Genomic DNA, 21,622 nt, shown 5'->3' with positions numbered 1-21,622 from the left:
CAAGATATAATACAGGGCCAAGCAACTAAGAAATCACCTTTCAGTGATGCATTCGCAAGAAGCAATTAGCAGGAGCTTTTCTAGTAGTGCCCACCATGGTCATTATCAGAGCATTCGTACCCGACTCTGATCACCCGCAAATAACCATACTGCTTTCTCATATGCGCCTGTGTTCTGGTCTGCAGGTGTGCCCAAGTAAGGGGTCTATGTACTAAGCCTTCGAGGGAGATAAAGTGGATGGAGATAAAGGGGTTTATTAACTAAGGGGAGAAAAGGGGGAAAACCGCTAAAGGCAGAGAAAATCCCTGTACATACCGCTTCTCATTTTTTTTCAAACAGCCTGTAAAGTGACAGGAGCTGATTGGTTGGTACTTTGGGGCCTATTTACTAAGCGGTGTTAAGAGACAGAGTGAAAAGTGATAAGGTGCCAGCCAATCAGCTGCCAACTGTCATTTCTCACACACAGCCTGTGAGATGACAGTTGGGAGCTGATTGGCTGGTACCTTATCACTTTCTTATCACTTTTCACTCTGTGTCCTAACACTGCTTAGTAAATAGACCCTTTATCGCTCTCCAAGGCTTAGTACATAGACCCCCTAAGTGACAGAATCATGCAATTCCTGCATAGGAGCATATGGATGCCTTCGCTTTCCTAGGAATGAACGTGACACATGGCGTAGTACTTTTGAGCAATGACAAATAAAGGTGAATTGGTGAAAATTTATTTATCTTTTTTGTCAGACCCATTAGGTATTTTCAGTAAAATTAGACAGATCTTGGGACCCCACAAAAGATCATTTGAAATAATTCAAATCCAATCTAATTGGGATTTTATCTGACCGGGTAGAAAGTGTGTGTGTGTGTGTGTGTGTGTGTGCGTGTGTGTGTGTTCAGAAACTTGGGGCACTTATGATATGTTATCTGACTGCACACCAAGCTGATAACTGGATTTGCCAAAAATAGTTTTTCCTGGTGTGTATCCAAATTGGGCACAGATCAAACGCCAAAGACCAGTTCCTGTGCTCGGATCCTGGATATAATCAACTTGCTCTGTGCTAAAAGTGCCGTTGTTTAATTAAGAGCGGAGTAAGGTTTAAAATCCTTAGGGGCAGATGTACTAAGCTCTGGAGAGTGATAAACTGCCAGCCAATCCACTCCTAACTGTCATGTTAAAGTCTGTGGTGTAAATACAGGTACATACAGTACTCATGTGCGATTTGCATCACCGATAGCCAACTTCAGCATCTGCTCTTGTCAAATTAGTGATCTCTTGATGCCTCTGACATGAAGTGTAACTGTACCCAGACTAGCTGAGTGCATGCTGATAAAGCTTAACATGGATATGGTTCCACTTGTCCATTATCACCGATCACTGTTTTAATAAGTGATGATTTTGCATTGACGCCGCAGTGTATAGAACACATCTGTCTCCACTCCTCAATAGGTCTGCACCATAAACCGGTGTGAATTTGTAGACAAGGGGGAGATGTACTAAGCCGTGGAGAGAGATAAAGTGCCAACCAATCAGGTCCTCACTGTCATTTTTCAAACACAGGGGCCCATTTATCAACATAACTTATTGCCAGTGGCATATTTTGTTTAGTATCTCAGTGATACTAATGAATGTGCCACTGGTAATCATTTTTACTTACCCCACCACCAGGGACGTCCAGCGACGATCTCCCTCCTCAGTGGCGTCTGTTTTTTGCAGACTATTGCTGCCAGCGACGGGTTCCTATGTCATGCGCATGACACTTTCATGTTGCGGGGACTTGGCAGCGCCTGGAAGCTTCGGTGAAGCCAGAAAGTCACCCCCTGGGTCTCCAATGCCAGCAATGGGGACTGCATCACTCTCACCATCTAAAGATGGCGAGAACGATGCAGCGACAAAAACCTGTAATCGTACATTACCGCTTTATGTTAAATATTGATAGCCTGACATAATCCCTTTAGCGAGTACTAAATGGGTTATGTATCGCTGATAAATGGTGGCAACAGCCTGTAAAGTGCCAGTTGGGAGCTGATTGGTTAGTAGTTTCTCTTTCCAAGGCCTAGTACATCTACAACAATGTGAGATCAGTATAATATACTAAAGGACATATGTATATCTCTTGCAGTTTTCCAGGGATTCAAAATGACTTGTTGGTAAATGCACAGGTTTCTATTAGGTCATATATTCATTACAAAGCAGTATTTTCCTGCAATAAAATACAAATGACTTCAAACAAACTAACCCTACAGATGGTTTGGTTATGCTCCACAGATGTGTCTAGTGCAGTCTGGTGTGGTTGTAACATTCCCCTATATTGACTGAGTCAGACGACAGGTAGTAATTCCCTACTAACTTTGTGTGCACCACCACTCTCCCAACAGTACAACAAACATCTGTACGTGCACATCAGCCAGTCGAATCCCTCCTATAGTGATGCCTTGTTGGAGTCTGTGGATGTACGTCAGATTTATGACAAGTTTCCAGAGAAGAAGGGAGGACTTAAAGAACTCTATGAGAAGGGGCCGCCCAACGCCTTCTTTTTGGTCAAGTTCTGGGTAAGAACTGCCAGCTAGTCTAGCTGTAATTGCAGTGGCTCTGTTGCTCATTTGCAAAGTCTTTCTAATGGTGGGATGTACTAAGCCTGAGGTGGAAGATCCGCCTCATAGTCATAGGGCTAGATTTACTTAGCAGCGGTTTTGACCGCCAAAGTGTAAAACGTCAATATTAATGCAAAACCAATGGTGTATATTATCGCCATTTTGGAGTCAAACCGCAGAGAATCAGCTGATGGCAAAAGCTTCCGCTTAGTAAATCTAGCCCGTAGGGTCAATTAGAAATTCATGGAATTGAGTGAAACTTATAAACACATCCTGTGATAAAACACGTAAAATGTAATTGACCATGATACGGTACACTTTAAAAAATAAATAAATAACGGTGAAATGTGCTATTACAAATAGCAGCCAATCAGGCAGTAAGGGTCACTTTTGTAGTACAGACCAATGAAAGCAAATATCTGATTGGATGCTATCAGCTAAAGCACATTTTTATTAAATAAACCTTATTGTCTTCTTTATCTTCACTTCTCTCTTGTTATACTGGCAGGCCGACCTCAATACCAGCATTCAGGATGAACCGGGCGTGTTCTATGGTGTAAGCAGCCAATATGAGAGTCCTGAGAATATGACCATCACCTGTTCCTCCAAAGTTTGTTCCTTTGGAAAACAAGTGGTGGAGAAAGTAGAGGTGAGAAATTCCTCTAGGTGCCCAGTTCTGCTCAGAAGTGAGCATACACTAGTGTGTTACTGGTTCTTGTATCCCATGTACATGAGTGTAGTTCTTACATCAGTTCTTGGATCTGAGGAGAGTACCTTAGTATTTAGGAAGAAGCACAAAAAATAAACCTTTATTTGAAACCTTAGAGGGTTTTTTTTTTTTTTTTCATCGAATACTTTTTAATGTGATAAGTGAATATTTTGCATTGACTTGCATTTGTTGAGCGGTTTCCTTTTTTTACCTATTGATAGCTCCCATACTGATCAGTCCTGTCCTTGATATATGGAGAACATAGACATTTCTCCCCAGCTATTATGTTGTATACTCTTGGGTTCAGGGGCATATCTATAATGGGTGGTGCACATGGGCCCCTGCGTCCCAGGGGACCCACACACACACCCTGCACCCATACTTCCTAATACTTACCTCTCCAAACTCCCATGTTGGCTGGAGAGGCGCTACACAGGGGATGCAATTGGGAAACCGACTGTCTTAATCCCGACAGCCGACTTCCCGACTGCTTTATCCCGGCGTGGGTTAAATGACAGGCGTCTAGACGCCTGTCATTTTCCCGATCGAAGGGATGCCGGGAGCCGCTAGCGGACAGCTGGGGGGGGGGGGTTAGGGTTAGGCACATCCCCCGGGGAACTTAGGTTTAGGCAGCGGGGAAAGGGGGGGTTAGGCTTAGGCACTTACAGGGGGGATTAGGTTTAGGCACTTGGGGGGGAGGTTAGGATTAGGCACCCCTAAGGAGGGTTAGGTTAGTTTTTACTTATCTACGGATGATCGGGATTTCCAGCACTGTTGGGCTTCCGTTGCTGGGATCTCTGCTTCTGTCGGCCTGCTGCGGATTGGATTCGAACTGCCGGCCAGAGGGACGGCGGTATTTCATACTGCTTCCCTACACAGAGCGCCTGGAGAGTGGTCGCAGTGGCCATTTTCCCGGCCTTCTGCGCATGTGCAGTAGGGAAATCGGCTGGAAAATGGCCACCGCGTCATGTTCCCAGTGTCCTGCGCATGTGCAGTAGACTCCGGGCACAGACTAGTGCCCGGAGTCTACTGAACCTGTCAGTGCACCGCGGCCGCCAGAGAGAGAGGAGGGGGCCACAGATGGTGAGTGAACACAAGGCCCCCTCCTCTCTAAACACGCCCCTGCTTGGGTTCTTCATCCATAAATGCTTGATAGCCTTAAGAACCTATTCTAGTGGTCAGGCCAAGTGAACGAAGAATAATACAATTATGATTAAATGTGAATTGAACTCACTGGCTAACTTGTTGTTCATGTGTCCTCGTTGGCCCACAGACGGAGTATGCGCGGTTTGAAAATGGACGCTTCCTGTACCGCATACATCGCTCACCCATGTGTGAATATCTCATCAACTTCATCCACAAATTAAAGCAGCTTCCCGAAAAATACATGATGAACAGTGTGTTAGAGAATTTCACTATACTGCAGGTAAAAACGGCTAACCGCGCATAGAGAAACTTTACTGCTGTGTAAAACGTATGTCATGAACAATAGATGGTAAAAAAAAAACATTTTTTTTTTTTCTGGCTTGGCATTTGAGAAGGGCAATGTAGACTTCTGAGAAGTCCTGTCGGACTTGCCCCTTACATTTCACACCAGGTTGAGGGTTGACCACCACACTGAAATACTCTTATACCTTTTGAATTAATATTTTGGGATCACCGCGAAAAGAGCTCCATAATAAAGAATTGAAGCAAAGCTTGAACACAAATAACCTATTCCCCAGCACTGACCGGTTTGTAATGTTCACACGGAGAAAACATATCAGTATTTCTATGATGCCGTGACCATGAAGAAAATGCTAAGTGGAGTTTAAAGTGGTCTCACTGTAGCTGCAGCAAATCAAGGTGTCATTGTAGCCTTGCATATGTTCAGTGAATGTGACCAAGGAGTGGATGGATGAGACAGTCTTGAAGTGATACAAGATTAATGGCAGAAATTCCCCAAACTATGGTTGATATATTTCGATGAGTAAGAGAATAAAAAAATATATATATAATGCGAACAGGCCTGATACTTATTCATTGTCTGAGACCTTTATCCTGGTATTTTTAGTGTGTGCATCTAAATTTATACAGTGATTGGCTTGGTTCTGTGCACAATTGATTGCGGTAGGCGCAAGAACATTGGAAGCTGTCGCGTTTCATAAGATAAATTTATACACTTCATAGTTTTACATACTAATCCATGTAAGTGATCCCCTATTTTGTTTGAATCTGCTAAACAGAATGTGATGTTAAATATTTTTTTTACTATTAAGTCTACCTGTTTACTGGGTGTTATTTCTGTTACCAAATAATTTTACTTTTGCTTGTTTTGTCTACATTTTTCACCTTCAGGTGGTTACAAATCGAGACACCCAAGAACTGCTTCTCTGCATAGCTTACGTATTTGAAGTGTCCACCAGTGAGCATGGTGCTCAGCATCACATCTATAGGCTGGTGAAAGACTGAGCTGTAGAGAACCCTTCCCCGTGACTCAGCCTTGTCGGCTGTTTTTGGCAATCTTGGAGGCATCTCCTGTTTTCCGCAAACCTCTCAACACTTCCTGGGAGAGGATACCTAGAAAGTGGGAATGGAACCCTTAAAAGGATGCATGGACATGATGGGGAAGGGCCACAAAACCACAAAGACCTCACCCTAACAGAACCTTCTGTGTTATGTTTTGAGCCAAAAGGAATATATATAAATATCTATATATATATAAATATATGTTTGTGTGTGAAACAGTTTCCAAACTGGGGAAACCATGCAGAAGCCGCAGCTGTCATAAGGTGTTTAATTTTTTATGTTTTTTTTTTTTGTTCTTTTTTTAACATTATGTTGCTGCCAAGTGCATCAGTTCACGGTACGGCGCCAATTTAAAAATAAGGCGAAGAAGACGGAGTGGGATTGGAGACTGTCAACACTCGTCCTTTCACTTAATGTTTTTTTTATTATTATTTTTTTAAATTTAGCTTCTTGGACCCCACTGAAATGTAACTCTTGCACTTTCTGTGGTCGAAACGTATCTATAGTCACCATAATTTTTTTTTTTGCCCACTAAAGTTTTTATTTTTTTTAATTAATAGGCTTACACAGTATTTTAATCTGGTTCACTTTTTCAATCTCATGATGTGTGGCCAGTTCTAAGACTAAAATGTCATATTTAAAATAGGGAGTCGCAGAAGCAAATTCTACTGTGTTGGAGATTTAATGCACCTTTTGGGTCTTATATATGTGAGAATGTTGAACCATCCTGGTGTATGTAATCTCCATTATGGGCTTGTGAAGATATTTGGAAGTTAGAAAGTTGTCTATAATGTGAGTTAAGCAGTTCTACTTGCCAAGAAAATGCATCCTTTCAGCGAGCAGACAAGACACGACTAACTATTATCATCTGGTCCCGACGATGTCTTGTTGAGCAAGAATGAAAGATCGATATTCAGCTTTTATTTCCAAGTGCTCGTATAATACTCAAACTGGGCTTCCCATGGGTGTCCTATTGGCCCTTGTCACAAGATGCCCAATCAATGAGAGAATTGCCTTGAATGAAGATGAATGTTGAAGACTTTTGGTATTGAGCAGTTGGACTATTGCAAAGTATGACTACAAGAAAGAGATGTAAAGTGACTCTAACCCTCGTCTCATACATTGAGTGCCTAAATCAAAAGTGGAAAAAAAAGACATATATATTTTGTATTGAAAAGCCAACACTTTTTCCTGAGTGGATTTGATATTGTGCCATGAAAATAATAATGAAAAATGTACTTAACTGCCAGCCCGCATACTGAAAGTCCCCCAGAGCACTCCCGAAGATGGCCAGAATGTGAGGTGGATGAGCCCTTTGAAAAGTGGAGAAGATTCGTCATTTATAACATGATATGTTGGGTGTTATTGGGAAGTGATGGAAGCAATACAGACCTTTTCACTGCTTGCCACTAGTACAATGGGGTTTGCTTTAAAGTGTTTTGACATATCTTCTAAAAAGAAAAAAAAAAAAGAAAATAATTGGGGCATTTAAGGTGCAAATGGCTGTTTATTAGTACTAAGAGTAATGTGAGACCTCAAGATGGTCCCAAAGACCTCACATGATGTTCTTATGTATGCCACTACTGTCAAATGCATGGACTTTAACAAATGTACTTGATACCTAGGAGGTAAAATAGGCATGTACATCTTTAGGTCACCTTTTAAATATTTTGCTGTTGGGGTAGAATGCTAAAATAAGAGCAACCTCCTTCCCCCCCTGCAGCAGATTGGTCAAACCAAAGATATACCTAATATGCGCATCTACTGATCTTCTCTTCACTCCTATGTTTATGTTCTCAGTAGTGAAGATTGGGTGAACATGGATCTAAAGCACACCCTTTTAGTTTGCTTTACATATACGGCTGCCACCGTGAAGGATGTTTTTGTTTTCATCCCCTGCCAGAGTCATTCTGGCTGTAATTATTTGTGGATTTTCCTCCAGGTCCACCTATTTATTGGGTTTAAATCAAAGTCTACAGAGAGCAACATAAATGGCTAAAAACAGTTTACGGTGAATTTGGAAATTCATTGGAAGTACAACATTGAACACTTTTAGGTATTCAAAGCAATTAAACGGTTCCCGGTTTTATTTATCGACACATGAAATACAAATACAAAATGGCTCATCTGTGTCATGTAACATTTGGCTGTAATCACCATATCCGTATAGATATTTGATTTTAGCAAAATTTAAAAAAATATCTTTCATTTAACCATCAAAGAAATGTTTTCTCCCTTTACAAGTGTCTCTGAACTCCATTACATATACTCCAATGTCTTTACATATTGGATACATTTATAGGTTTAGTTTCCGTGAGCTGCCGCGATTTAAATCTACTGTAGATTTAAAGCAGCAGTAATTTTAAAAGGTAAAACCAGGTTGATTTTGCCTTTTTAAATTATTGACACTTTAAATCTACAGGATTGAACGCTGAATTTGCGCAGTGTCGGCATTCCGAAGCCTTGGTTGACTTCATGTTGTGTCATTCAATAACTTTTTGGTAGAGCTTTTCTGATTTGGGCAGACGAGCTCTTGTGTTCCAGGAAATTAGTATTTTTCCGATGGAACACAACCTAAATCAAATATCTTAAGTTTTGACAGGTTCTTGGAAAACTATACATGCATATTTGTAGCTCTCCTTCACCAGTAGGCAATATTCTTTTTGTTTTTGGTTCCCCTTCGTGTGCCGTGCTTTTATTTCTTTCCTGCCATTGATGTTTGCTTATTGCCGATGCCCCTAGTGAAGCTTTGGCCACCAGTACTAGCAATGAGCGAGTCTTTACGGGATGTGTAGGAAGTGGTGTACTTTCACAACTACTACATTCATATAATAAGTTTGAGGGAACAAAGTCAACACACCACCGATTATGTTGTTCTATTGGAACTGAATTAATTTAGCAGATTCTCTACCAAGTATGAATCGGTCAGTTGAGAGGCTAGTGAAGGTAGTTCATGGTAACCAAATACATTGTGTGAATCCAACTTGCCATATATTTGCCATTTTTTCCTCTACCCCTCAGCGTAATAAAAAGAAAACCCATTTTCAGAAGTTTTAAATTGCAATGATTTTTTTTTTTTTGAGGAAATCCATTGTACACAGGACAAGAAAAAAACTGTTTAATGTATACCCATGTTTGTATTGTGAACAAAACTTTCTTAGTATATAAAATTATTTTACAAGAAAACTGTGTTTTTTTTTTTTGTTTTTTTTTTTTATTTAAACATATTTCTTTAATGGTCAAATCATACAAGCACTCTAATATAAATACAGACTATTTTAATTGAATGAGTTGTGTTTGTGTAATTTCTCTTGTAAATGAGCATTAATGTGGTAGTTAATCACTGACTGATAATACCTTGCCTTACATTTTTATTAAACAAAGATAAACACATTCTATAGATGGTAAACTTGGTTATTGTGCACCAAAAATTAGCTTACCTTTGTTTTTTTACCCGTGTTGGGTCCATAAATATAAGTGTGCAGTAGGACGGTATCCGGATAGGTGTTCGACAATGTAAATGTCATCAGTCAATGGGTTTACATGCAATAGGTCGACAGGTACAAAAGGTGGACAGTGCAGAAGATTGATGGGGTTAAAATGTCGACAGGTTCATATGGTCAGCACAGATATGATCAGCACAAAAATGGTCTACACATGGTTTTTTTACATTTTTTGGGTTAGCACTTAGGGGAGGGTTAGGCACTAGGGAGAAAGTTAGGTTTAGGCACTAGGGGAGGGTTAGGGTGGGCACCAGAGGGTAGATTAGAGTTAGGCACAAGGGGGAGGGTTAGGATTAGAGTTAAATAATACAAAAAAAAAAGTTGACCATTTGAACCTGTCGACCATCTGCACTGTTGACCTTTTGCATGTCTACCATTTTGTCCCAGTAACTGTTGAACTTTATATTGTCGATCTATCATACCACACCCCAGTAGGACTTGTATGTCCTATTTTCTCTTTAATACAGGTTTGCATATAAGCACTTCTGGTAAAGCTGTATTGAAGAGGCCTGAACAGAATATTAGTCACTTGCACTCCTTAGTTTTGAGTCTGGAGGCACCTTGGCAAAGAAACAATTGCATCTAGGTCTGAAGGCGGCGACCCAAAGGCCGATAGATCTGCACCGGTACAAATCAAAGTATTTTTGTATAACGAGAATGACTGTGTGTTCCCCCAGGCGTAAAAGGACAGCCCTAAAAATGCACTACTTTGAATATTTACTCTCTTTTCTACTTCAGGGTCCATAGGGTATCGACAGGATACCTTGGGGTATTGGTGATTATGTCAGGCATCGGGCACCACAGAGTTAATTTTCAGGTCCCTCTCCTATACCCTGCCCCCTAGCCAAGGCAATCAGTTTTCGTTGGTGCCCGGCCAGTAGTCAGTTCACTGTCTACAGAGTGGGGCTGTTAACAGCCCCTGAAGATTTTTAAAGGCAGCTGTGGCTGCACACTATAGCAGTACAGCATGGACAGTCTGTACAGACGTCCATGCTGTCGCTCCTTCACCCCGCCGGACCAGAATGCCGGTACCGATCCAGGGATGCTGCTGGGGGTCTGGGGTCACGGCTAGCGGTGACCCCGGACTGTGGCCGGATCCAAGGGGGACAGGTAAGCGGCGGGTCCAGCAGAGGGTGCCTGCCGGAATAACACAGTCCTGAGTCCCCACGCAGGGGGCACCCTGGGGACTGGCTGCGAGTGGAGCCAGGTGTTAACCTGCGCTTCCACAAGCCCCAGGGACAGTGGGCTGCAGCAGAGCAGACAGGCTCCAGCGTCCCTGGGGTTAAATCCATGCCAGGGGAGCGCGCCTTCCCTGTTCACAGCCGGTGCCTAACCCTCTGCACAGTGCCTCTCCACAGCGGTTTGGCGGGCTGTGTCAGCGCTCCTCCCTGGGCCCGCCTCCTCTGCTCCTCGGCGGCCATTTTCTTCATAAGAAGTAACAAACGTTGCTGGACGCTGGATACAGGTGGCTTAGTGGTCCAGGTCCCCCTGTATACCTCTCCTCCTATAAGGTCAGAGTATGCAGCGTTTCCTACCAGGCTCTGTGTCTGAGTAGTTGATCACAGTGCTGATAGTGCAGGGATTGTTTTCTGCATTGTATGTGACTTAATGCTAGCGCTGTCTGCCTGTACTTTCACTTCTGACACTCAGCCATTTTACTATCCTTGTTCTTTTTCTGCTAAAGCCCTTGCGGTGCAGTGTTGCAGGGTGTTCATTGCCTCACAATAAAAATATTTGTCTGTGAGGGGAGTCACATACACTCCGTTACACTCATCATGTCTGAGAGTAAACGTGATTTTCCTCTCCAGCTAAAGTGTACCACATGCAATGTACCAATAGCGGAGGGTGATGGCAACACTGAGGGTTTATGTAGTGCATGTTATTTACTGTCACGCCCGTTTTCTGTCACTGCGCCTATACAAGAACCGCTCTGGGCTTGTTTTGCTAAGGCACTTACAACCCTTGTGGGCCAGCTAGCGACGCCCCCTGCGTTTCCCCAAGTGGGGTTATCACAGCAGTTGGTAGTCTCATCACCCATGCAGGGTTTCCCCAGGCAGCTGATGGTACCCAAGTGTCTCCCACTTTCGCCCCCCCCAGGTCTCGCAAGAGCCTGCGTGGGTGAATTCACTGTCCAATACGGTACAACACCTGACGGACGTTTTGCAGGGGGAGTCATCATTGCGGCCTGCTAAGCGGCCTTTAGTGTCTAAGATGGCTCAGTATGTTGAGGATGACATGATGCCTGATGACGGGGAGATTTTTGACTTTTCAGACCAGGAGACTAAGGAGGCGGAGTCTGTCTAAAATATATATACCAGGCCTTATATGGGCAGTCCGTGCGGCGTTGGTTATTGAGGATGACTATCCCCCCGTGGCCAAATCCAAATATGCCTTCTTTAAGGATATTAAATGTAATGCCACTGTATTTCCTCTATCTGGTCAATTAGTGCATCATTTAGAGGAGGCGTGGAAATATCCGGGTAAGCGGTACCAACCTCGGAAACGCTTGGCCTTTGCATACCCCTTTGCGGATAATTATTTTTCCAAATGGGAAACCCCTCCACAAGTGGATCTCATGTCACACGCCTGGTGAAGAGTGCTACATTGCCCATGCCCTCCATGTCCTCCTTAAAGGATACTATGGATCGCAAGGTTGAAATATGCCTGAAATCCATTCGCTTGCAGGGGGGGGTGTCCAGACCGGCAATGGCCATGTGCTGGGTAGCCAGAGCAATGGAGCGCTGGGCTGATAGCTTGGAGACGTCTCTAGACGCTGACTCATCACTTGAGCAGGTGGAGTTAGTGGGTAACCTCAGAGACTCAGCCACGTACATTAATGAGGCAACCTTGGATATAGGGCTCCTCACTTTCAGAATCTCCTCAGCAGCAGTGGCGGCTCACCGCACCCTATGGTTGCGCTCTTGGAAAGTGGACGCAGATTCCAAAAAAGGATTGGAATGCTTGCCCTTTAATGGACAGGGCCTGTTTGGCCCTGATCTGGACAAAATTGTGGCCACCCTGGCAGCAGCTAAGTCTGCTTGTCTGCCATCAACGACAGTCCCATCAGGGTCTGGTACTTCATCCTTTCGGCCCTATAGGGCCCAGGGTAAGTCCAAAGTGCAGTCCTTTCCTAGGCAGGCAGGGGCCAAGGAATCTGCCAAGCCAAAGAAGCAGGCTTGGAGTACAAGACGTCCTACTCGCAAGTCAGGCAATAAGCCTTCAGCCTGACGGGGCAGGCCTCCCCTTGGGGACCCCAAAGTGGGAGGCCGTCGCCCAGTACTGGTGTCTCACAACCGTGGACACTTGGGTAAGAGAAGTGGTCTCTCAGGGGTATGCCCTCTCCTTCCGACGGAGGCCTCCCAGCCGGTTTTTCACCATGGGCCTTCAGTCGGATCAAGACAAGGCCCGGGAATTCCGGAAGGTGATCCACTCTATGCTCCAGGCTGGAGTTATAGTGCCGGTCCCGTTGTCCCAGAGAGGATCGGGGTATTACTCCAATCTCTTTCTGGTACAGAAGCCCAATGGGTCTTACAGGCCCATCCTCAACCTCAAATCACACAACAAATTCTTGAGGGTTCCTCGGTTCAGGATGGAGACCCTGCATTCCATCATTTTGGCGATGGAGCCTGCGGATTTTATGGTGTTGCTAGATATTCAGGATGCCTACCTGCATATCCCCATTGTCTCAGCACACCAGAGTTTCCTCAGGTTTGCAGTAGTCGACCAACACTTCCAATTCAGGCACTGCCCTGCCCTTTGGTCTGGCCACGGCGCCACGAGTGTTTACCAAAGTTATGGCAGCCCACCTGCGGATGCAGGGGGTCCGCTTGTTGCCCTATCTGGACGACCTCCAGAGATCCTTCAGCACCATCTGCAACTGACAATCTCTGTGTTGCAGGTGCACGGCTGGCTGATAACCTGGAAGAAGTCCTCCCTGGTTCCATAACAGAGGATGCTCAATCTAGGAGCCCTGTTGGACCCCAACATCAGAGGATCTTTGTGATGGAGGAAAAGATCTCTGCATTGCAGGCAAAAGTACACAGTTGCCTGCAGAGTCGCCGGGTGTCTATTCACTCAGCGATGAGGTTACTGGGATCCATTCTGTCGATGTTCGAAATGGTGGCGTTTGTCCAGTTTCACTCCAGACCTCAGCAGAAGTTGATCCTCTCCAGATGGAATGGGTTGCCCCAACGGATAAAGACACAGACAATGGTGCTTTCACCGGAGGTACGTCTGTCTCTAGCCTGCTGGCTGCAGACTACTCACCTGAACAGGGGGCGCTACTTTTGGATTGCGGACTGGGTCCTTCTGACGACGGACGCCAGCCTCCGAGGTTGCGGAGCAGTGACAGGTCCACACTTCTTCCAGGGAAGATGGATGCCAGCAGAATCTGCATTTCCAATAAACAACTTGGAACTAAGGACAGTATTCAAAGCTCTCCAACAAGCAAGACATGTCCTCCACGGAAAACCCGTGCAGGTGCAGTCGGACAACACCACCACGGTGGCTTACATAAACCGCCAAGGAGGAACCCACAGTCAGGCAGCCCTGACAGAAGTGTCCCGCATTCTAGCGTGAGCGGAAAGTAATCTCCCTGCCATCTCGGCAGTGTTCATACCAGGAGTCCTCAACTGGGAAGCAGACTTTCTCAGCCGTCAAGACGTGCATCCAGGAGAGTGGTCTCTACACCAGGAGGTGTTTCAGCTACTGGTAAACAAGTGGGGCCTTCCAGAGATAGACCTCATGGCCTCCCGACACAACAACAAATTTCCTGTGTACGGGTCAAGAACAAGAGACACAGAGGCACCTCTGGTAGATGCTCTGTCGGTCCGGTGGACCTTCCAGTTTGCGTACCTCTTCCCTCCGATCGCAAATTCAAGCAAGTAGGCGGCACGCTCCTGCTGATAGCTCCAGCATGGCCCAGACAGCACTGGTACTCAGATCTCCGGAGTCTATCCATAGATGCTCCGATGCTGTTGCCTCTACGTCTGGACCTGTTGTCTCAAGGTCCTTGCCATCACCCGGACCTGGGTCATCTGTCTTTGACAGCGTGGCTGTTGAGACTGCCCTCTTGAGGTCCAGGGGTTTTTCCAGCTCTGTTGTTAACACCATGCTCAGAGCACGGAAGCTGGCTTCTGCAACAATTTACCACCGAGTGTGGCATACTTTCTTTGAATGGTGTCACCCTGGAGGCTATGTTCCTCAGGTTTTTAGGATATCCAGGGTTTTGGCTTTCCGACAGGCGGGCTTAGATCGCGGTCTTCGCCTTGCTTCCCTGAAGGTGCAGGTTTCTGCAATCTCAGTGTGGTTTCAGCGTAGGATTGCTACACTTCCTGATGTCCGCACCTTTACGCAAGGTGTACTTCGCATACAGCCTCCCTTTGTTCCACCTGTGGCTCCTTGGGACTTGACTGTGGTCCTGAGAGCTCTCCAAGGACCGCCATTTGAACCACTGGGCTCAGTAGATTTAAAATGGCTTACAGCTAAAACTGTGTTTCTTCTGGCCATTGCTTCTGCCAGAAGGGTGTCAGATTTGGGGGCTCTCATGTCGCCCTCCCTTTCTGATTTTCCATAGGGACAGGGCAGTGCTTTGCACTAGCCCTGGGTTCCTACCTAAGGTGGTATCTAGTTTCCACTTCAATGAGGAAATCATAGTACCGGCCTTTAATTCCCCAGACCTCTCTGCTGGTGAGGCCTCCTTGGATGTGGTACGGACTTTACGGACTTATGTTGACCGTACCAGTTCATTTAGGAAATCAGACTCTCTGTTTGTCTTCTATTGTTTCCATAAGAAGGGTTGGCCTGCCACTAAGCAAACTTTGGCAGGATGGATTCGCATGGCGATTTCTGCGGCTTACATTCTACTCGGTTTGTGGGTCCTTCATGGGCAGCTCGCTGTGGTGCCTCTGCAGTTCAGCTTTGCAAGACAGCCACCTGGTCTTCTGTCCATACCTTTTGTGAGGTATTATGCATTTGATCCCTTCGCCTCTCAGGATGCTTCCTTCGGGCAGCGGATTCTCCTTCCAGCACAGGAGCGTCCCCATCCTTAAAGGATACTGCTTTGGGACATCCCCAAGGTATCCTGTGGATACCCTATGGACCCTGAAGTAGAAAATAAGAGATATGGTAAGAACTTACCCTTGTTATCTCTATTTCTACGAAGTCCATAGGGTTCCACAGGACTCCCGCCCTGTCGCACCTGTACTGCAGATGGTCTTTGATCTGGTCACTGGTTTTTCCGTCTCCTTCTGGTGAGAATGTGATTCTTGTGTTTTCCAGATTTTCTTCTCTCTCTTTGTTCTCCTCCTCTGGCCTATGGCTTGTTACGAAACTGATTGCCTGGCTAGGGGGCAGGTATAGGAGAGGGACCCCAGTGCATCCTGGGAGGCTGAAAATGAACTCTGGTTCCCGATGCCTGATGTCATCATCAATACCCCAAGGTATCCTGTGGAATCCTATGGACTTCGTAGAAATAGAGATAACAAGGGTAAGTTCTTACCATATCTTATTTTCAATCTCACTTGCTAAAAACAAATCTCACTTAAGCAGTGTGCCACAAATCTAAACGTATTGGTGCACCTACTCTGTACCTCAGTAGGAACACCGTGACTGTGCCCAGCTCCTTCCCCCTGCTTGCACAAATGTTGCTCCTCCCTCCACAAACAGAACTTACTCCACCAATCCTTTGAGGAAATCGAGGCACACTTGTACAAATGCAGGTGCACAAAGGGTGAAAAGTTTTTACCTGGCTATTGATAACAAATATGCCGGCTTTGCGGTGATTGGTTAGAAGCAGTGTTTTCTAACCTACTTGAGTGAATCCAATTTACTTATCAATGGAAGCCTTAAGTGGTCATTTGTGACCTTGCTCCTTCCGGAACAAGTCGCGCGTCTCCTATATGTGGGTGTGTGTTTATTTTTTTTTTGCAAAGCATGTATTGTGGATTCAATATGGATCCTTTGGGATGTAGGTGTCAGGATGCGGCCTAGGATCGGCCGCTACTCACCTCTGCGCCGGTGTCCTTGGGCTTAGGTGTTCAGTCACTGGGAGTTGAGGTTAGTGGTGACCGACTGTTCTCCCCGGGGTCTGCTAGGGCTTCCATGCATGCGTCCTGATTCCCGTAGCGGGCATGGGCGCAGCCATGTTGGTTCATATCTATACTCAGAGAGTTTTCTTGTAAACAGACAAGAGATCTGTGAACAAAAGGAAGAAAACCCTTTTTGGGGGCACAACTTATATTGAATATAACAGTATTAAAAATTAACTTTTAATAGATATAAATAAAAAAATATTTTGTAGACATAAGGAGCAAGACGGAAAGGTTATATTTTTTTGTAAATTTTTCTTCATATACAAATAAATGAATAGGGAACATCAGTACTCTGAAGGCATTCCGTCATGATTGGTGATTCCTGATGGGGTGAAAATATTCACCTAATTTATACTACTTACATTAGTATTTTTTATCAAGGTTAGGAGAGAATTGATAATGAAATTAATAAACAATCTGATATATGAGCTATAGTCATATAGTATCTTCTTGATAACAGGTATGATGACAACAATTGTCAAGATAGGTAATGTTATATAAAAAATATGTTCATTAATCCAATACTCATGCGTCTTATTGTATCTTATCCAGACACAACAAACGAACGAGAAAATTTATGTATAAACTTTCATAGCAGCAATGATTCTGTAATTATCCTGTAGAAAAGAGAAACACTGATTCCCAGTAAGTCAGAATTACACACAACAAAGAATCAATCAAGTAGACTGATCACAAATAACTTTTTCCCTATTAAAAGTGGAGACATTGATCTAATTAAGCGTGGTACATATATGTGTGCACACTCCAACAACCCGGATTGTTGTAATAAAAAATAAATAGTTAATAGTCGCACTCCAACATAGATCCTATTAATGCAGTGAGATAATCCATAGCACTGAGAAAAATAATAATACAATAATCGGATATAGAGTGAGACCGATATCTCTAAGCTCACTTTAATGTATCAGTGTCCCATAGAAACAGTAACAGAGTTGCAGCGTTCCATCACAAGAATCCTATCAGTAGCCTGTGTGCAGTGAACAGGCACCATGCAGGTATGTGATGTACAAGCTTGCAAATGCAAAGAAAGTCACTTCTGCTGTTCGTTTAAAATGTTAGCCAGCATAGTCCTTGTTGCTCCTAATAGCATAGCAGGTTACAATAACCGGACCGAATGAGAGAGTGACTAAGCAGGGAGAAAGAAGGAAATACCCCTGTGTGTCTGGAAATATGCATGCTTCTCCCAACCAAGAGAGGAAGTCCCCATCGGCGCCAACGGGAGCCCCCCTTGGTGAACAAGCCCTTGATTTACAGCATCACACGGGGGCTCCTGACGGCGCCGATGGGGACTTCCTCTCTTGGTTGGGAGAAGCATGCATATTTCCAGACACACAGGGGTATTTCCTTCTTTCTGCAAGCTTGTACATCACATACCTGCATGGTGCCTGTTCACTGCAATTTTGTGCACACAGGCTACTGATAGGATTCTTGTGATGGAACGCTGCAACTCTGTTACTGTTTCTATGGAACACTGATACATTAAAGTGAGCTTAGATATATCAGTCTCACTCTATATCCGATTATTGTATTATTATTTTTCTCAGTGCTATGGATTATCTCACTGCATTAATAGAATCTATGTTGGAATGCGACTGTTAACTATTTATTTTTTATTACAACAATCCGGGTTGTTGGAGTGTGCACACATATATGTACCACGCTAAATGAGTTCAATGTCTCCACTTTTAATACTGAAAAAGTTATTTGTGATCAGTCTACTTGATTGATTCTTTGTTGTGTGTAATTCTGACTTACTGGGAATCAGTGTTTCTCTTTTCTACAGGATAATTACAGAATCATTGCTGCTATGAAAGTTTATACATAAATTTTCTCGTTCGTTTGTTGTGTCTGGATAAGATACAATAAGACGCATGAGTATTGGATTAATGAACATATTTTTTATATAACATTACCTATCTTGACAATTGTTGTCATCATACCTATTATCAAGAAGATACTATATGACTATAGTTCATATATCAGATTGTTTATTAATCTCATTATCAATTCTCTCCTAACCTTGATAAAAATACTAATGTAAGTAGGATAAATTATGTGAATATTTTCACCCCATCAGGAATCACCAATCATGACGGAATGTCTTCAGAGTACTGATGTTCCCTATTCATTTATTTGTATATGAAGAAAAATGTACAAAAAATATAACCTTTCCTTCTTGCTCCTTATGTCTACAAAATAATTTTTGATTTATAGCTATTGAAAGTTAATTTTCAATACTGCTATATTCAATATAAGTTGTGCCCCCAAAAAGGGTTTTCTTCCTTTTGTTCTTTTGCTCACAGATCTCTTGTCTGTTTATAAGAAAACTCTCTGAGTATATATTTGTACTGCTGTTAACCCAGGGGAGCACCACCAACTAACTAACATACATTAACTCTTTAGTTCTTAATATATTGTGATAAGTTGGTTTTGTGATTTAATTTAGATTTTTGATCAAATATCTATATACTTATATTGTGGTCCTGTTGCAGGATTTTTTCTTGTTTTTATGTTGGTCCATATCACCCGACTAGTCTCTCCCAATGGTAGTCCTGCAGTCACTCAGCTGATCCTCTGATCCAAAGACCAGCAATCCAGGGGTATTTAGTCCTGACTCCAGGAACAGGAAATTGCTGTTCATCTTCACTTTCCCAGTGATTGTGATGCCAGTGTTTGTTCCAGGCTCTTACTGTAGTTACTTTTTTCAGCGTATCCCACAGATAGTCTGTAGTTATTATTTTCTGTGACTGGATCTACAATATATAAAGTATTCTAACCTGCGTTATATGTAGCAGCTCTCAGTACTGATTCCCTTTGTTACATGTTTCAGCTGCTAAGCTGTTTACGACTGTGTCAAGTTTCTTGCTGGATTGCTGTTCAGCTCCCAAACTGAGTTCCTGTGTTGCATGTCTGAGCTGTTAAGCTGATTACTAATGTTCCAAGTCTCATCTCTGAGTTTCCTGTACAAATTACTTGTATGCTGTGACTGAATCTCCTGTGTAACAAGTTCACTCTCCAGCGTCTGAAGTCCCTGCAGTTATTATCCTCCGTGACTGTTTCTACAGTGTAACAAGTTCACCCATCTGCGTCTGTGTTCCCTGCACGATCACTTATACTCCGAGACTATCTACAGTGTATCGGTTCACTCACCAGCATCTGAATTCCTTGTAGTTACTATTCCGTGTCTGGATCTACAGTGCACCAAGTACATTACCTTGCGTCTGGGTTCCCTATACACCCAGTGTCTTTCTATGGCTGGATCCCCAAGTTTCCTTTACACTACCCTGTGTCCAGATCTTCCGTGTTACCCTAAGCATTCAGTACCTGACCCTCTATTATTCATCATCACTCCCAACTAGTTTGTGCCTGTCCTCCTGTGTCACTTCTTGGTGTATCCAGCAAAGTCTCAGTACATACCAGTGCATCTTTTCCACTAATAACCGCAGTGACATTTCCTAGTCTCCTCGTCACTCCTAGGTACCTAACCAGAGGGCTGCGACCTGCTCACTTGGTGCGGCGAAACCCATATCCCAACAGGAGGGGTCATTGGTGAAGACCACCGAGTGGGTTAAACTCTGGTTAGGTCTAGCCAACACCTGGGACTGACCTTTTTGAGGATACTGGCACTGTCACTCCCCTCGCTGCCTTCTAGCCATCTTAACCCCCCGGCTCTCTATCCTCCTCAGTGGAATTCCTAGCTACGGATCGTGACAGTAGGTGAGGATGTGTCGGGGTGCTTGTGTTTTTTTTATTTTTATCAAATGGACGGTCCCAGTGGGCTCTGGATGCCTGAGTATTCTGGCATGGTTCCCAAGTGCCAGCATGCTTTGGCAGCCATTAAAAATTGGTGTGACAGGGCATTCTGGGACCTATAGTTCACCAGACTAAGCCGCAAGTGATGTATTAGTTAAGAAGTCGGCGTACATTGTTGGCTGGCAGCTTATCTTCTCAGCCTCCAAATGATCATTTCATCCGGCAATTTGGAGGCCAGGAAAACGCTGCGTGTATGCCGAAAGGTAGGCTGGTGAACCCTGATTGTGCTGGGGGTTCTACTTGTTTTGGGCTGACACACAGGACTAGTAATTCTCCCTCCAACTGAGGAAATAAAAAATCTGACGAAACATACTAGGAAGTAAAGGGCAAACATTGCCGGTCATTTTGCATTACAATAATCAACCCGTCTTTCTGAGCAGAAACATATAAAAATGTATATAAAAATTCCATAATAGATTGTAATGTTTAATTAAAAAAAAAAAAACAGAACTGGAGTGTATCTATAGGCTTACCATGCTATCCCTTTAAACCGAGACACTCATGAATTACATTACACAGGTTCTACAGCAGCTAAAATGCAGACTTGATGTCAGCCAGCCACAGAACCTGTGTAATTCATGTCCCGGCTTAAAGGAATAGAATGGTAAGCCTATGTATATACATTGTCAGCCAGCCACTTAAGATACAGGACTGCATTACTGATAGGCTTAAGTCTGGTGCTGTCAGCAGCTTAAACCAAGATTAGCAACTGGTGGCTCTCCGGCACTTACAAGAGCAGAAGATTCAGCATTATTTATTGTTTATTAACATTTACATAGCACCAGTGTGTTCTATTGCGCTTTTAAACTGGGAACAATGCCCTGGAGCAAGGTTGGACAATAAGCGGTGCCCCAGCTGTTGTAGAACTAAACATCCCAACATGCACACTTTTGCTATTTTCTCATGCTAAAACTTTTACATAGGGGCTATTTACTAAGCAGTGTTATGAGACAGAGTGAAAAGTGATAAGAAAGTGATAAGGTACCAGCCAATCAGCTCCCAACTGTCATTTTTCAAACACAGCCTGTGAGATGGCAGTTAGGAGCTGATTGGCTGGCACCTTATCACTTTTCACTCTGTCTCCTCCTAACACTGCTTAGTAAATAGACCCCCTAGAAACATAGAATTTGCCGGCAGATAAGAACCACTTGGCCCATTTAGTCTGCCCCCTTTTCATTTATCCTTTTGCAACTGTAACCATACTTACTGACATTTGGGCAGCGGTTTAGCCAGGTGGAGCAGGGGCGTGCTGACGCAATTGCAGACCCTCCCCATGCTTTATAATGCAGATATTACCGACATTAAAAACCAGGCGGTGGGGCTACATTGGCGCAATTCAGCATGAATCGCGTTATCAAACCCCCGCCCACTTTTGTGACGGTCGCCCA

At 43.9% G+C, this 21,622-nt stretch overlaps 1 protein-coding gene across 2 annotated transcripts in view; it reads left to right on the top strand.

Annotated features, from left to right (window-relative positions):
• TEAD2 (TEA domain transcription factor 2) overlaps positions 1–8,992 on the top strand; it is a 105,816-nt gene extending 96,824 nt beyond the window's left edge. For both annotated transcript variants that reach the window (XM_088450920.1, XM_088450921.1), the window contains exons 9-12: positions 2,374–2,547; positions 3,098–3,238; positions 4,572–4,724; positions 5,636–8,992. In XM_088450920.1, the coding sequence (XP_088307046.1) occupies positions 2,374–2,547; positions 3,098–3,238; positions 4,572–4,724; positions 5,636–5,749 (582 nt within the window). In that variant the 3' untranslated portion in view covers positions 5,750–8,992. The remainder of the gene's footprint in view (positions 1–2,373; positions 2,548–3,097; positions 3,239–4,571; positions 4,725–5,635) is intronic.
• The last annotated feature ends 12,630 nt before the right edge of the window (positions 8,993–21,622 follow it).

The sequence above is a fragment of the Taudactylus pleione genome, unplaced genomic scaffold (assembly GCF_031769625.1).
Source record: "Taudactylus pleione unplaced genomic scaffold, aTauple2 ptg000535l, whole genome shotgun sequence".
Classification (NCBI taxonomy): Eukaryota; Metazoa; Chordata; class Amphibia; order Anura; family Myobatrachidae; genus Taudactylus; species Taudactylus pleione.
Note: the sequence above shows the minus strand (reverse complement) of the source record. Positions and strands in the feature narration are given on the sequence as shown.